Source organism: Pongo pygmaeus, chromosome X, assembly GCF_028885625.2.
Source record: "Pongo pygmaeus isolate AG05252 chromosome X, NHGRI_mPonPyg2-v2.0_pri, whole genome shotgun sequence".
NCBI lineage: Eukaryota > Metazoa > Chordata > Mammalia > Primates > Hominidae > Pongo > Pongo pygmaeus.
The window spans coordinates 106395993-106409244 of record NC_072396.2 but is presented as its reverse complement, the minus strand read 5'-3'; the positions used below and the strand labels follow the sequence as shown (position 1 = coordinate 106409244).

The 13252-nt window shown below is 48.7% G+C and overlaps 1 protein-coding gene across 6 annotated transcripts in view; it reads left to right on the top strand.

Moving 5' to 3' along the window:
* LOC129025009 (nuclear RNA export factor 2) overlaps nucleotides 1–13033 on the top strand; it is a 72857-nt gene extending 59824 nt beyond the window's left edge. For 4 of the 6 annotated variants that reach the window (XM_054472432.1, XM_054472435.1, XM_054472433.1 and 1 more), the window contains 20 exons: nucleotides 3252–3441; nucleotides 3668–3818; nucleotides 4121–4204; nucleotides 4316–4420; nucleotides 4536–4616; nucleotides 4768–4837; nucleotides 4994–5082; nucleotides 5203–5310; nucleotides 5490–5599; nucleotides 7306–7342; nucleotides 7732–7800; nucleotides 7887–7942; nucleotides 8083–8190; nucleotides 8311–8369; nucleotides 8508–8623; nucleotides 8719–8761; nucleotides 9378–9450; nucleotides 9985–10167; nucleotides 12577–12637; nucleotides 12784–13033. In XM_054472432.1, coding sequence (XP_054328407.1) covers nucleotides 3252–3441; nucleotides 3668–3818; nucleotides 4121–4204; nucleotides 4316–4420; nucleotides 4536–4616; nucleotides 4768–4837; nucleotides 4994–5082; nucleotides 5203–5310; nucleotides 5490–5599; nucleotides 7306–7342; nucleotides 7732–7800; nucleotides 7887–7942; nucleotides 8083–8190; nucleotides 8311–8369; nucleotides 8508–8623; nucleotides 8719–8761; nucleotides 9378–9450; nucleotides 9985–10167; nucleotides 12577–12637; nucleotides 12784–12828 — 1838 coding nt within the window. In that variant the 3' untranslated portion in view covers nucleotides 12829–13033. Of the gene's footprint in view, nucleotides 1–1321; nucleotides 1475–3251; nucleotides 3819–4120; nucleotides 4205–4315; nucleotides 4421–4535; nucleotides 4617–4767; nucleotides 4838–4993; nucleotides 5083–5202; nucleotides 5311–5489; nucleotides 5600–7305; nucleotides 7343–7731; nucleotides 7801–7886; nucleotides 7943–8082; nucleotides 8191–8310; nucleotides 8370–8507; nucleotides 8624–8718; nucleotides 8762–9377; nucleotides 9451–9984; nucleotides 10168–12576; nucleotides 12638–12783 lie in introns of those variants that run through there. The other 2 variants (XM_054472436.1, XM_054472437.1) reach the window with 2 other exon arrangements.
* The last annotated feature ends 219 nt before the right edge of the window (nucleotides 13034–13252 follow it).

Genomic DNA, 13252 nt, shown 5'->3' with positions numbered 1-13252 from the left:
AAAAAGCACTAAAAGGCATATTCTGAACAAGAAACAAAATTTGGCCATATATAATACATAACACAGGAAAAGAAATGTGCAGTGGGATCCAGTGTTGTGTGGCAATGTGTTTACCAACATGATTTGGAGTACATGTATCTGTAACCTAATTGTAGAAGCACGTAATACAAAACACTAATACTTGCTCGCGTGGGCAACACGGACACACAGACCACACATTCTTCCCTTTCTCTGAGACAGGGATGATGCTTCCTGTCTGTCACAAGGCTGAGTGAACACAACATGCCTGTAGGTCCAGAACATTCTTCCTACAGAGACCAGATGTCCAGAAAGCTCTGTCTGCTGGATTCAGGGAACGCCTCTCCTCATTTCTGTCAGCACTATTTGCAAAAGCCTCCTTCTCTGAGATCTTCAAAGCTGCAGTTCTAGCCACAGTCTGCAGGGAGGTACTCAGTTCTATTTCTAAGGATACATTAATGAAAAAATATTAATGTTGCAGAAGAAAAAATTAACTTGTTCTAGTTTTGCAGTCGGGTTATGAAATAGTTCTGCAGCCCGAATAGCTCTGGAATAAATATAAATAGAGGTTGGTAGAAATGGTTCAGATGGATGTATTCTCAAAAGTGGTTTTGTCGATGATCCCAAACCTACATCAAATGCATTCATTTAACAAATATTAATTAGGCCCTTATTCTATGCCAGACACTACCAGCCCAAAGTGACTCGTAATCTGAAAACCCATGACCCAAACAGACTACACCCATCTGGTCCAAGACAGAGATCTCTACCTTATCCAAGACACCTGGTTCCCACCCCAACAGGAGTGACTAGCACAAAACATCATCCCTGGCCTGCTCACAAAAAAATCTGTCGATGAGACCTGAAAGCTTGCCATTTAAGGGAGAACCAGTGCAGTCTCTGGAGGAGCACTCAGGGTATAGAGGCAGACCAATATACGTGAGGACATAATTCCTGTTCTGCCACTTACCTGGCTGGGAATTGTACTCAACATCTGTGAACCCAATATTCATGATCTGAAAAGGGACTGTGGATGGAATTCTCATGGGATTTCTGTGAGGAGGTCAAGAGAAACCTAGTGAGTCTGCCCAACACTGAGGAGATGTTGGTTGCCACTGGGCAAGGGTTGGTTTTCTTCTTATCCCGTTCTTTCCCTGCCGTAGCAGGGATGCTGATGCCATGTACTCAGTGGCATGGCAGTGATGTAGGCAGAATTCCAAACTAACACAGGAAGTATGAGTAGGAACGCACGTGATGTCATAAAGGTTACTCACTACTATGTCTGTGTGGGGGGATCAGCCAGTACATGGTGGGGCTTGAGGGGAAACCCAGGCGGTCTGGGTGAGAAGTACTAGCTGCTTTATAACACTCTTGAGATCGCCCGTAATTCTGGCAGCACAACTGCGAGACAGGGATTGTGCTGAGATGCCAGAGTTCAGCAAGTGGATGTGCGCCTGTGTGTGTTTTGTCTTCGGCATCTCTCTCTGTCCGTTCCCTCTGTGGCTTTTTATCACATGTGCTCTCTTCCAACACAAGGCCTTGCCTGAGGCTGTAGCTGTAGCTGTTGGCTAGCTTACACTTTTACACCTTCTTCCCCTCAGTGACGTTATTTCTGAAGTAACGTGTGTTCTCAAAAATGACTCTGACTCTTCCTGTGCTCCATATATTGACCGTGTGCCCTTAACCCTCACTTTAATCTTTGATTGTTTTCCCTTTCATTTATGGACTTTCATGAAAATGAGTTGGTTTCTGGACATCCTCCAAATGTCACCAATAGGGGTCTTTGTTGTTGTTGTTGTTGTTGTTGAATATTGTTATGGACTCATAACTTTTTAACATACTGATGGGCTCCAAACCCTGGTTAAAGGATTTTGAGTAAAGGAATGACAAGATTTGACTTATGCCTTAAAAAATCACTCTGCCTCCTGTGTTGAAAATAGATGGTAGGGGAGTCAAGGGCAAAAGCAGAAGGACAACTTGGAAGGCAGCATAATCCAGGAGACAGATGTTGGTGACCTGGCCAGGGTAGGTAGCAATGGAGGGGGTGAGAAGTGGCCAGACTCTGGATATATATTTAAAGGTAGAGCCAAGAGAAGATACATCCATCCTGATCGGTTGGATGTAGAGTGTGAGAGAAAGAGAGCACTCCAGCCCTACTTCCAAGTTGTAGGGACCAAGCATCAGGAATGTCTAGGTCTGATGCTCTGCCCACATTTAATTTCACTTCTAATGGCACACAGGGAAAGTCCCAGCAGTCAAGAGGAGCAGGACTGTCCTGACAGTGGGTCACACACAGTGAAAGCAATGACGCCCCCTACAGAAGTTCATCTGAGGCCTGGCCATAATCGGTACATTGCACAGAGGTCAGCAGTGACCGAAATTTTATTCGTAAGAGTGCCCTGAGACAAGGTGTACATTTTGAAATTGGTTGAGGTCTGTTTGATGGTCTGGGAGATGGTCTACCTTCGTGAATGCTACAAGACAGTAGAGGGGGAAAAAACATACATGCTCTTGTTTTTGTTGTTGGGTACAGTGTGTTGGGTACGGTGTTTTATTTATGTCATTTACATCCTGTTACTGTAGTGGTTTTCAGTATCTGCTGATTTTCTTTCCAGTAATTCTGTCACTTGCTTAGGAAGAGTTGTCTCTTGGGCTGAAAGCATTTCGGGCTGGGCAAAAAGAAAGCTTGCTCTGGATATTTCAAACTGAGTATTGTTGAGGGCAAGGCTGGAGGCAGGAGGGCAGCTTGGGAAGCTGTTACATCAGACCCACCTGTCATTAAAGCTTGTACTGCACCGGCAAAGAAGTATAGCTTGCTGATTGTTCACAGAATGCATTTGGGGATTGGATGTGGGAGGTGCGAGAGAGCTTGTCTCCCAGGTGTTGGTGTGGTTGTTAGATTAGAGAAGCCTGAGAGAAGGCAAGATTAGGACCCCTTCCAGGTGTGTGGCTGGTGTCTAGTCTAACCCATGGACACACGCACCTCTGTTCTTTATAATTCCTGCTCCATTTCTTAGGAGGTTCAACACAGTTGCTTCCTCTCCCAAGATTCCTGCCCTGATTGTGCCACCTTGTGAGATAAGGCTCTTGTATCTGGACAGGCAGAGGAGTTTGTTTTCTGGGGCTTATGTGGCGGGTTGGCACTTTGCCAGCCCTACCATGGAGTTAGCTCACGACGTGGTACATGGTAAGTGGACCATTGATGTGTCTCAAACTTGTCTTTTTGTTCTCAGTTGCAGAATGCCATGACCATGGTAGCACTTTTCAAGGAAGAAAGAAAGGTGGGAGTTCTTTCCGGGATAATTTTGACAAGAGGAACTGTCATTATGAACATGGTGGGTATGAGCGCCCGCCTTCACACTGCCAGGAGAATGATGGAAGCGTGGAGATGAGGGATGTCCACAAGGACCAACAACTAAGACAGTAAGTGACCAGGCAGCCTGGTTTGCACGTAGCAGCCCCCGGGACTGTGCAACCCTTTCATTCTCTGTGGTCTTCCTTTTCTTCTGTCATTAGAGAACTGAAGAACGCTGGAAGTGGAATAGTGGCTGAGCAATCCTAATTGTAGCCCTGGCGTCAGTGAGTGGAACATGTATAGAAGACTTTCTTAGATTTAATGGATACCCGCCTTCTCTCCTCTTCCCCACAGCACTCCTTATAGCATCCGATGCGAAAGAAGAGTGAAATGGCATGGTGAAGACGAAATCTGTGTTACCACGTGGAGAAATAGAAAACCTCCAGAGAGAAAAATGAGTCAGAACACACAGGATGGCTACACAAGGAACTGGTTTAAGGTCACGGTGAGTATCTTGGTGGGGTCTGCATTAGGTAGACTATTCTGGAACCTGATAGAAGGAAGACCACTTAAAACACCCTAAGTTGATTATTTGGAGGAGAGCTTCGGAATGGGGGAAAGGGGGTTTAGGGCATCTATATTTGGCACAAAAATAAGAAATCATGTCAGCGGTCCTTTCTTTAGAAGTCTAAGCTAAGTAGAAGGTTGGAAAAAAAGAAAAAAAAAACCCAGCTGGTTGGTTCTGTTCTCCATCCTTAGTTCCATGTTGTCTCTCCCTTCCCTCCTATTTCTTCTTTTTACCCTTAGATTCCTTATGGGATAAAGTATGACAAGGCGTGGCTAATGAATTCAATCCAGAGCCATTGCAGTGACCCCTTCACTCCGGTTGATGTAAGAGAGGATGGTGAAGCCAGATGAGTGGGCATGGGGGACAGGGAGAGGCCTGGCTCAGCAGGGGCCATTGGCCTCTGACGCTGTTGCTCTTGCCTTCACTCCCTGTAGTTCCACTACGTCCGAAATCGGGCATGCTTCTTTGTCGAGGATGCTAGTGCTGCCTCCGCGTTGAAGGATGTCAGTTATAAGATTTGCGATGACGAGAACCAAAAGGTGTGTGCTGAGGGCATGCCCTGTACTTAGTCTCTGGGCAGGAGGACAGGCCAGGGGGCTGGTCATCCTCTTTGGGATTAGAGGTCCTGGTACTTACCACCCTGCCTCCCTGCAGATATGTATATTTGTCAATCATTCTACTGCGCCCTACTCTGTGAAGAATAAGTTGAAGCCAGGCCAAATGGAGATGCTAAAGGTAATACAGACTCAAGGATCATTGTATGTCCACTTCCTGGACCCATCTCTTCTTCCCCTGGCCCCCTCTTTCCCTGTCACCACCACCACCACCACCAGAGCCCCAGAGCCCCAGAGCCCCAGAGCCTCTGTCTTCATCTCTATCTCTGCAGCTGACCATGAACAAACGGTACAGTGTCTCCCAGCAAGCTCTTGATCTCCAGAATCTCCGCTTTGACCCAGGTAAGGCTGACAGCAGCAATTCTAAGACAAGCGGGGGCAGAGAGGTCTGCCTGGGAGGGAGACTTAGGAATGGCAATTAAGAGAGGGGTTGGTGCTGGCTCTGGTCCAGCCAGGGCCCTCCCAGCCTTCCAATTCCCTTCTCTTGGCTTCTTCAAGACTTGGTGGGCCGTGACATTGATATAATCCTGAATCGAAGAAACTGCATGGCTGCCACCCTGAAGATCATTGAAAGAAATTTCCCTGAGGTGAAGCCTTAGGCTCAGTGCTGGTATTTAGTTAGAGGGGTGGAAGGGATAAGGTGGAGGGCAGATTTGTCTCTGAGGCCCAAGATAGTGGCCGCCACTCTAACTCTTCTTGACCCAAAGCTGTTGTCTTTGAACTTGTGCAACAACAAACTGTACCAGCTGGATGGCCTTTCTGACATTATAGAGAAGGCTCCCAAAGTCAAGACCCTGAACCTCTCCAAAAATAAGGTGAGAAGGGGGAACCAGATCAACTTTGGGTGGAGGGCAGGACACAGCAGGATAATGGCAACAGGCAGGCAGTGGCACCTGTGGGTGACTGTGAGGACTGGGGGAATTCGGGACCCAGGGTTCCAGGTGTCTCTCTTTCCCTGGCCCTCCTTCTCCAGTTTCCTCCCCATCTTTCTTAGCTGGAGTCGGTGTGGGAGTTGGGCAAGGTGAAAGGGCTGAAGCTCGAAGAGCTATGGCTAGAAGGGAACCCGTTGTGCAGCACCTTCTCGGACCAGTCCGCCTATGTAAGGTCAGTGGCAACCCCTGTCACCCTTCCTGGGCACCTTTGCTCCCTGGGTGACTGAGCTGTGTCTGAAGGTGCCCTTCTGCAGGAAGAAGCAGCTTTGGTCCTCTGGGAGGACCACAAACCTCTCCTCTTACACATACACACACACACACACACACACACACACACACACACACACACTCCTCTCTCTGTGTCACTCACTCATCTGTGCTTAGAGGTCTCCTTTCCTTCCTCTGACATGGCCCCCTTTTCACCTGCTCTGGGGTGTGTTTCCCGCCTGTCTCCACCAAGCCTCCTCCAGTGTGCCCTCTGTGAGTGTGCTCCAGGAAGTGTGGCTCCCCCACCTCCCCAGGACCAGCAGTATTCAGATGCTGGTGCCCTGGACCGAGAAGAGTCCTTTAGTCCGGGGCCTCATGCTGAGACAGGCCTTCCTGCCTCCATGCTGATATGGGGCTTCCCTCCCCTGTCCCGAGAGGGGTTCTCCTTCTCTTGCTCCAAAAAGGTCCCCCCACCTGTCCTGGGCTGGCATGGGGGCTTCCCTGCCCCATACTGAGGGCTGGGGCCCTGGGTGGCTGCTGTCATGCCATCTCTTCCTCTGGCCCAATGCCAGGAGCTGGGCCCTCCTTGGGGAGAAACCTGGGTTTCCTGAGTCAAGGGGCCAGAAGCGGGCCACGTTCCTGAGGCAGGAGTGGAAGGCAGAGGGCAGAGGAGGTTGAGAAGACAGAAGGACAGGCCTCTCAGGGCACTTCCCCACCTTCCCTCCACACCTCACATCGTCCTGCCTGGGCCCTCAGAGGAGCCCTGGGTAGCCCGAGATGGGTAGCATTCCTCGGTCAAGGCATCAGCACGGAGGGGCACAGGAGTCAGGGACCATCAGAAGAGAATGCAGTGGTCTGGAGAGGGGGTCCCCAGACTCTGAACCCCATGCTGAGCTGGGGCTTGACTCTTCACTCCTCCCGGGAGAAGGTCTCCTGTCCCCGTGGCTGCTCTGTTTCCCATGCCCAGCTCAGACTGAGCTCACACAGGTAAGGAAGGCTCCAGCTGCATCCAGTGGGCCCCAGCCCAACAGGCGCATGTTTTCCTTTCCTGCCTCGGTCCCCAGGGCCAGCCAGGGAGCAGTGAGGGAAAGGGCTGCAGCAGGGGAGCCCTTTTCTCCTCTATTCCTCCCTGAACTCCACCTCCGCGGTAGAGAGTCTTTCCCTTCCCTTTGCATTGCATCCTGTTTCTCCCTCGTCTCTCCTCTCCTATGTCTCACCCATCCGTCCCTCCCCTACCTTCACCCCGTTTCTGTTGTCGTCCCCTCTGCCTTCCCCTTCCTGCCTCCTGAGTCCGGCCTCACTCACCTCCGTGTCCCAGCATCCTGGGCCATCCCTAAGGGCTGACCTGATCTTGGCCAGGGCCTGGTCAGGCAGGTTGATGGACAGCCAGTGAGGTAGCAGAGCCCTGGGCTCCCACCCCATTTCCTGCTCCCTGCGGAGCCTTCCATGGTGACTTGGGCAAAGGGGAGGGAGGGAAGGAGGGAGGGGAAGAAAGCCCTGGAGCCTGGGCTCCCAATGCTGCTTCTTGTGGCACTGGAGAAAAGGGAGTCAGGACAGTCTAGATGGAAGCTAACCAGGAGGAAGGAGAGGGAGGAGTGTGAGAGGGAGTGGGAGAGAGACTGTGCAACCCTGAACTGTCAGTCACTTCATTCAATTTTTGGTTTTGGACAGTGCCATCCGGGATTGTTTCCCCAAGTTGTTACGCCTGGTAAGTATGTATAATACCGTCATCATTGTCTCCTCTTACTCAAGAAAATGACCTCCACGCCTGCCCTCAAGTCCTTTGGGTCTTGCCTAGATTACATGCTTGTATCAGACCCTCATCCATTTTATAGGCGTGGATTCCTGAAAAAGACAAGAATATTCTCCCTGGAAAATGTGTCCCCCCGCCGCCACCGCCCCCCCCCTCCCCCCACACACACATTTGCATGTAATAGTAGAGATGTCCAGCACCCCATGAGAAAGCCACCCACTGGAATTTCCAGGGCCATTTCCCACCTGGCCTCTGATGCTTGTCTCCCTGGGCATGTTCATCTTATCGGTCATCCAGCTCCACCTCCTTGGTCTCCACTGCTGACTTCCTCTTTCCTTCTCCAGGACGGCCAAGAGTTATCCGCACCAATGATTGTTGACATTGACAGCTCTGAGACAATGAAACCCTGCAAGGTGAGGAAGAAGGACCAAGCAAGATTTGGGTTGCTGTAAGGGAGGCTTTGTCCACCGCATAGATCCAAATTGTCTTTTGATTTCAGGAAAACTTTACTGGATCTGAGACCCTAAAGCATTTAGTCCTGCAATTCCTGCAGCAGTGAGTATCCCTGGGACCATGAGGAAGGGGAGGGCTGAGACAGGCTGGGCCACCCGTGCACAGGTCAGCTCATGGGAGTTTTCAAGTCTCATCTGGGGCCCAGGCCACAGAGATAGCCTATCCTCACTGCTTCCCCACAGGTATTACTCGATCTATGACTCTGGAGATCGACAGGGTCTCCTTGGTGCTTACCACGATGAGGCCTGCTTCTCCTTGGCTATTCCCTTCGACCCCAAGGACTCAGCCCCGTGAGTATCACGGCTCAGACCCTGCTCTGGGGCTGTGTGTCTCCCCAGCAGACACAGGCCAACTCCTGGAAATGCCCGCACTGGCCGGACCACCCACTCCTGCTCCTCTTTTTCTCCTAGGAACAGCTTGTGCAAGTACTTTGAGGATAGCAGGAATATGAAAACACTCAAGGACCCCTGTAAGTGTGTGATGGGGAAGAGTGGGCAAAGTGAGGGGATGTGATGGGAACAATCACAGGGGCCAAGGACCAGGATGTGGTAGCCCCCCGCCCTGCCCCGCCCACCCTGCCATTCCTTGCTTCTCTTCTCCTCTACAGACCTGAAGGGGGAACTGCTGAGGCGCACAAAACGTGACATTGTGGACTCCCTCAGTGCGTTGCCCAAAACTCAGCATGACCTCAGCTCCATCCTGGTGGACATGTGGTGCCAGACGGTGAGCACCTGCTTCCTCCCTTGGGCAGGCCCAGAGAGCCAGAGGTGGGTAGGAGGTTAAGGAGGATCCTGAGCACCTGAGCGCTTCCTTTTCAGGAAAGGATGCTCTGCTTTTCTGTCAATGGGGTTTTCAAGGAAGGTGAGTGTCTGTATAGTCCCCTCCCCAGATCCCCCACTGCTCCCTCCCCCTGGCTGGGCTCCCTCTCAGAACTCCCCCAGCTTCCCTGCTTTCGTTCCTTTCCCTTCCTTCCTCTTCTTTCTTCCGTGTTTTCCCACACCCACTCTGCCCTCAAACCACCCTGATCTGACCTAGGCCCATGCCTGTCTGCCCTGCACAGCTCAGGCGTGCGTTAAGGACACAGACTGTGGAGTTTGACAGCTCTCATCCCAGGTCCTTACTCTGTGAACTTGTGCTGGTTACTTAACCCTTCAGTTTCCTCATTTGCAAAATGGGGCTAATAATCTATCTCTTGGGCTACTGTGAAATAGGAATTAAGTGAACTTGTGGTTTTCACAGGGCCCCACACATGATAGGGGCCCTGTCACTGGGAGCGGATTGTTCCTGTTGCTGCCCTCCCCATTCCTGCCACATCCGCCTGGCTCCAAGTGAACAATTGTCCTGGTCTGCCCGCCCCCCGCCCCCCCGCCCCCCCGCCTTCTGTGTGAGTGTCAAGCAAGACTCTGACTGGGGATCACCGTGTGAGCATGTTAAAGCCTGTGCAACTCTAAGGTGGTGGTGTTTGTTGTCTTTGAAGTGGAAGGACAGTCTCAGGGTTCTGTTCTCGCCTTCACCCGGACCTTCATTGCTACCCCTGGCAGCAGTTCCAGGTTAGTGCTGTGTTGTGGGTGGGAGCACCCATCCAAGCTTGGGGCCAGTGTTGTGGAAATGTAGTGGGTGCAGTCCTCCGGGTGTTCTCAATATTGTGGAAGGCCGACAGGAAGATCCAAGGAGCAGTCTAGCCTAGTGTTTAAGAGTGTGGGCCCTGGAGTCAGAATACAGATTCTGTTCCTCACCCCAATACTCACAAACTGTGTGACCTTGATCAACTTATTCGACCACTCTGTGATTCAGTGCCTTTTTCTGAAAATCGGAATAAGACTATCCACTTCCTTGGGCTGTTGTATAGGGTAAATGCGTTGGGGTTGGATCTAAAAATCTAGTGAAGCTGGTAGGCAGTCTCTCCAAAGGTGGACTCTGTGGGAGGGTTAGAGGGTACCAGCCAAAAAATCTGGGAGGCAGGCACAGTTAGGGATATGGAAGGAATTTGGTTGTTGAGTGGCGGTGGTTAAGAAGGATCCTGTTGTTGGGGGTGTGGAGTTATCTACTTGTCCAGTTTGAGGGAGCATTTTTCTTTCCTCCAGTCTGTGCATCGTGAATGACGAGCTGTTTGTGAGGGATGCCAGCCCCCAAGAGACTCAGAGTGCCTTCTCCATCCCAGTGTCCACACTCTCCTCCAGCTCTGAGCCCTCCCTCTCCCAGGAGCAGCAGGAAATGGTGCAGGCTTTCTCTGCCCAGTCTGGGATGAAACTGGAGTGGTCTCAGAAGTGAGTGCTGGGAGTACATGGGGATGGGGGGCGTTGGGACATCAGAGGAATGAGTAATGGAAACTCACATGCAATTTGGAAAAATAACTATCTGGGTATTTTGCTTCCAAAAAAAGTGGGCCTATGAAAAAGGTATCATGCTTTTATACTGGTATATGTAAATATTTTTTTAAATGGCATAATGCCCAAATGACATTACCTTCCATTTGTAAAATCTGAAAGAATCAACCACAACAAACTACTGATAAACCAGGTCAGCAAGGTTGAAAGATACAATATACAAAAATCATTTGTACTTCTATGTAGTTGCAATGGACAATCCAAAAAAATGAAATTAAGAAAATAAGTCCATCTGCAGTAGCACTGAAAAGAATAAAGTATGTAGGAACAAATTTAAGAGAAGAAGCGCAAATCTTATACTCTGAAATCTGCAAAACATTGCTGAAAAAAATTAAAGAAGACCTAAATACGTGGAAAGGCATCCCACGTTCATAGATTGGAAGACTTAATATCATTACGATGGCAGTACCACCCAGAACAATCTGCAGATTCATTGCAGTCCCCGACAGAATCCCAACTGACTTCTTTGCAGAAATTGACAAGGTAATCCCAAAATTCATGTGGAAATGCAGTGGACCCCAAACAGCCAAAACCATCTTGAAAGAGAAGAACAACGTTAGAAGACTCACACTTCCCGATTTCAGAACTTGCTACAAAACTACATTAATCAAGACTGTATGGTACCGACATAGGAACAGACGTGGGAATCAATGGAATATAATTGAGAGTCCACAGACAATCTCACGTATTTGCGTCCAGTTGATTATCTTTCAGGGTGCTGAAAAAATCCAGTGGAGAAAAAAAATAGTCTTCTTAACAAATGGTGCTGGGAGAAGTGGATATCCACTTGGAAAACAATTAATTTTGACCCCTAACTCACATCATGTGCAAACACTGGCAGAAAATGGATCAGTGACCTAAAATAAGAGCTAGAACTGTAAAACACTGTAAGCGTACAGCTTCATTACCTTGAATTAGGCAACCATTTCTTACATATGAAACCAAAAGCACAAGCAACCAAAGAAAAAATAGGTAAATTGGACTTCATCTAAATTAAAAGCTTTTGTGCATCAGCAGACACTAACAAGAAAGCGGAAAACTGACTGATGGGAACAAGGGAAAATATTTGCAAATCACATCGCTGACAAGAAGAACCCTTACAACTCAACAACAAACAGACAAGCCACCCAATTAAAAAATGGGGAAATGATTTGAATAGATGTTTCTCCGAAGAAGATATACAAATGACCAAGAAGCGCGTGAAAATCTTCTCGACATCATTAGTCATTAGGGAAAGGCATACCGAAACCACAGTGAGTTACCACTTCATACCCACTACGATGGCTTTAGTCCATAAAAGGAAACATTACAAATGTCGGTGAGAATGCAGAGAAATTGGAAATCTCATGTTACTACTGGGAACATGAAGTGGAGCAGTTGCTGGGGAAAAGATTTTGGCAGTTCCTCAAAATCTCAAACATGGAGTTACCACATGATCCAGTAATCCCACTCCTAAGTGTATACCAAAAGAAATGAAAATATATGCCCATTCAACAACTTGCACATGAATTTCCGTAGTGGCATTATTCCAAATAGCCAAAAAAATGGAAACACACGGATTGACCTTCAGCTGATGAATGGATAATGTGGTACACCCATACGGTGGAATATTATTAGAATATTATTCATCCACCAAAAAGGATGTAGTTGTGATATATGCTATGACGTGGATGAACCCTGAAAACATTATGTGCTAAGTGAGAGCACCCAGTCACAAAAAGCCACATAATTATATGATTCCATTCATACGAAGTGTTCAGAATAGCCAGATCCGTAGAGACCGAAAGCAGAGTAGTGGTTGCCAAGATCTGGGGAAGAGGGAGAACAGGGAGTGATCTCTAACAGTTAAGGAGTTTCTTCTTGAGGTGATAAAAATAGTTTGGAATTAGATAGTTGTGATGGTTGCACAATCTTGTGAATAGACTTAAAAGCACTGAATTGTACACCTTAAAATGGTGACTGCTACAGTATGTACATTATATATCAATAAAAAAGAAACGTATTATTGAATTTCCACTTGTTATTTCTTGAACATCTTTCTTTATTAATATGTATTAAGCGCCCTTGTTCATTTGAATACCCCTGTGTTTCTGATTTGAATTCTAGTGGGCATTAATGTCAGAGATAGGCGTTTTGGTTTTCCCTAGGCCTTTTTTCATTGTTACAATAGTGCTCATATTGGTACATGTGACCCAGCAAAAAGGTAACATAGATTAAGGGTGGCATCGCATAGTCAGCGTGTCTGTCCTGGGGTAGTAATGCAGAGCACCTGTTCTTCTCCCACCCCAGGTGCCTTCAGGACAATGAGTGGAACTATGCTAGAGCTGGCCAGGCCTTCACTATGCTCCAGGTGAGGTCTGGGAATCAAGTGGGTAAAAGACACCTGTCTCTGGGTCGTCAGGAGGGCCAAGAAGATGGAGGTCAGGTAGTGTGGGGATGGAACCCAGGGCACCTGGCTCTACTAACATCCCAACTCCTTTTCTTTACTTTCTCTAGACCGAGGGCAAGATCCCCGCGGAGGCCTTCAAGCAAATCTCCTAAAAGGAGCCCTTCGATGTCTTCTTTGTCTTCGTTCACATCCTTTTTGTTTCCTCTTTTCACCAGCCTAAGGCCTGGCTGACCAGGAAGCCAACGTTAACTTGCAGGCCACATGACATAACCACCCAAAGAGCCAGTTGCTCTGTGTATTCGCCCCACTCATGATCACCATTTTATTTTCATAATAAAGAGTGACGTTACACGTTGTACATTGTGTGCCCTGGATTGCTCTTCCCCTGCCCCAACCGTGAGCCAGCGGGGCCAGGACTGAAAGCACTGCATCCCTGTTCATCCCTGGCTGGCCTTAGTAGATACATGAATCTGGCTTGCCTTCGTAGGTAATTTTGTCAGTAAATCCTCATGAGAAAGGACACACGCTCCTTCCAGAGACTGGCCTTGAGAGACAGTGGGACTCTGTCAGATGCTC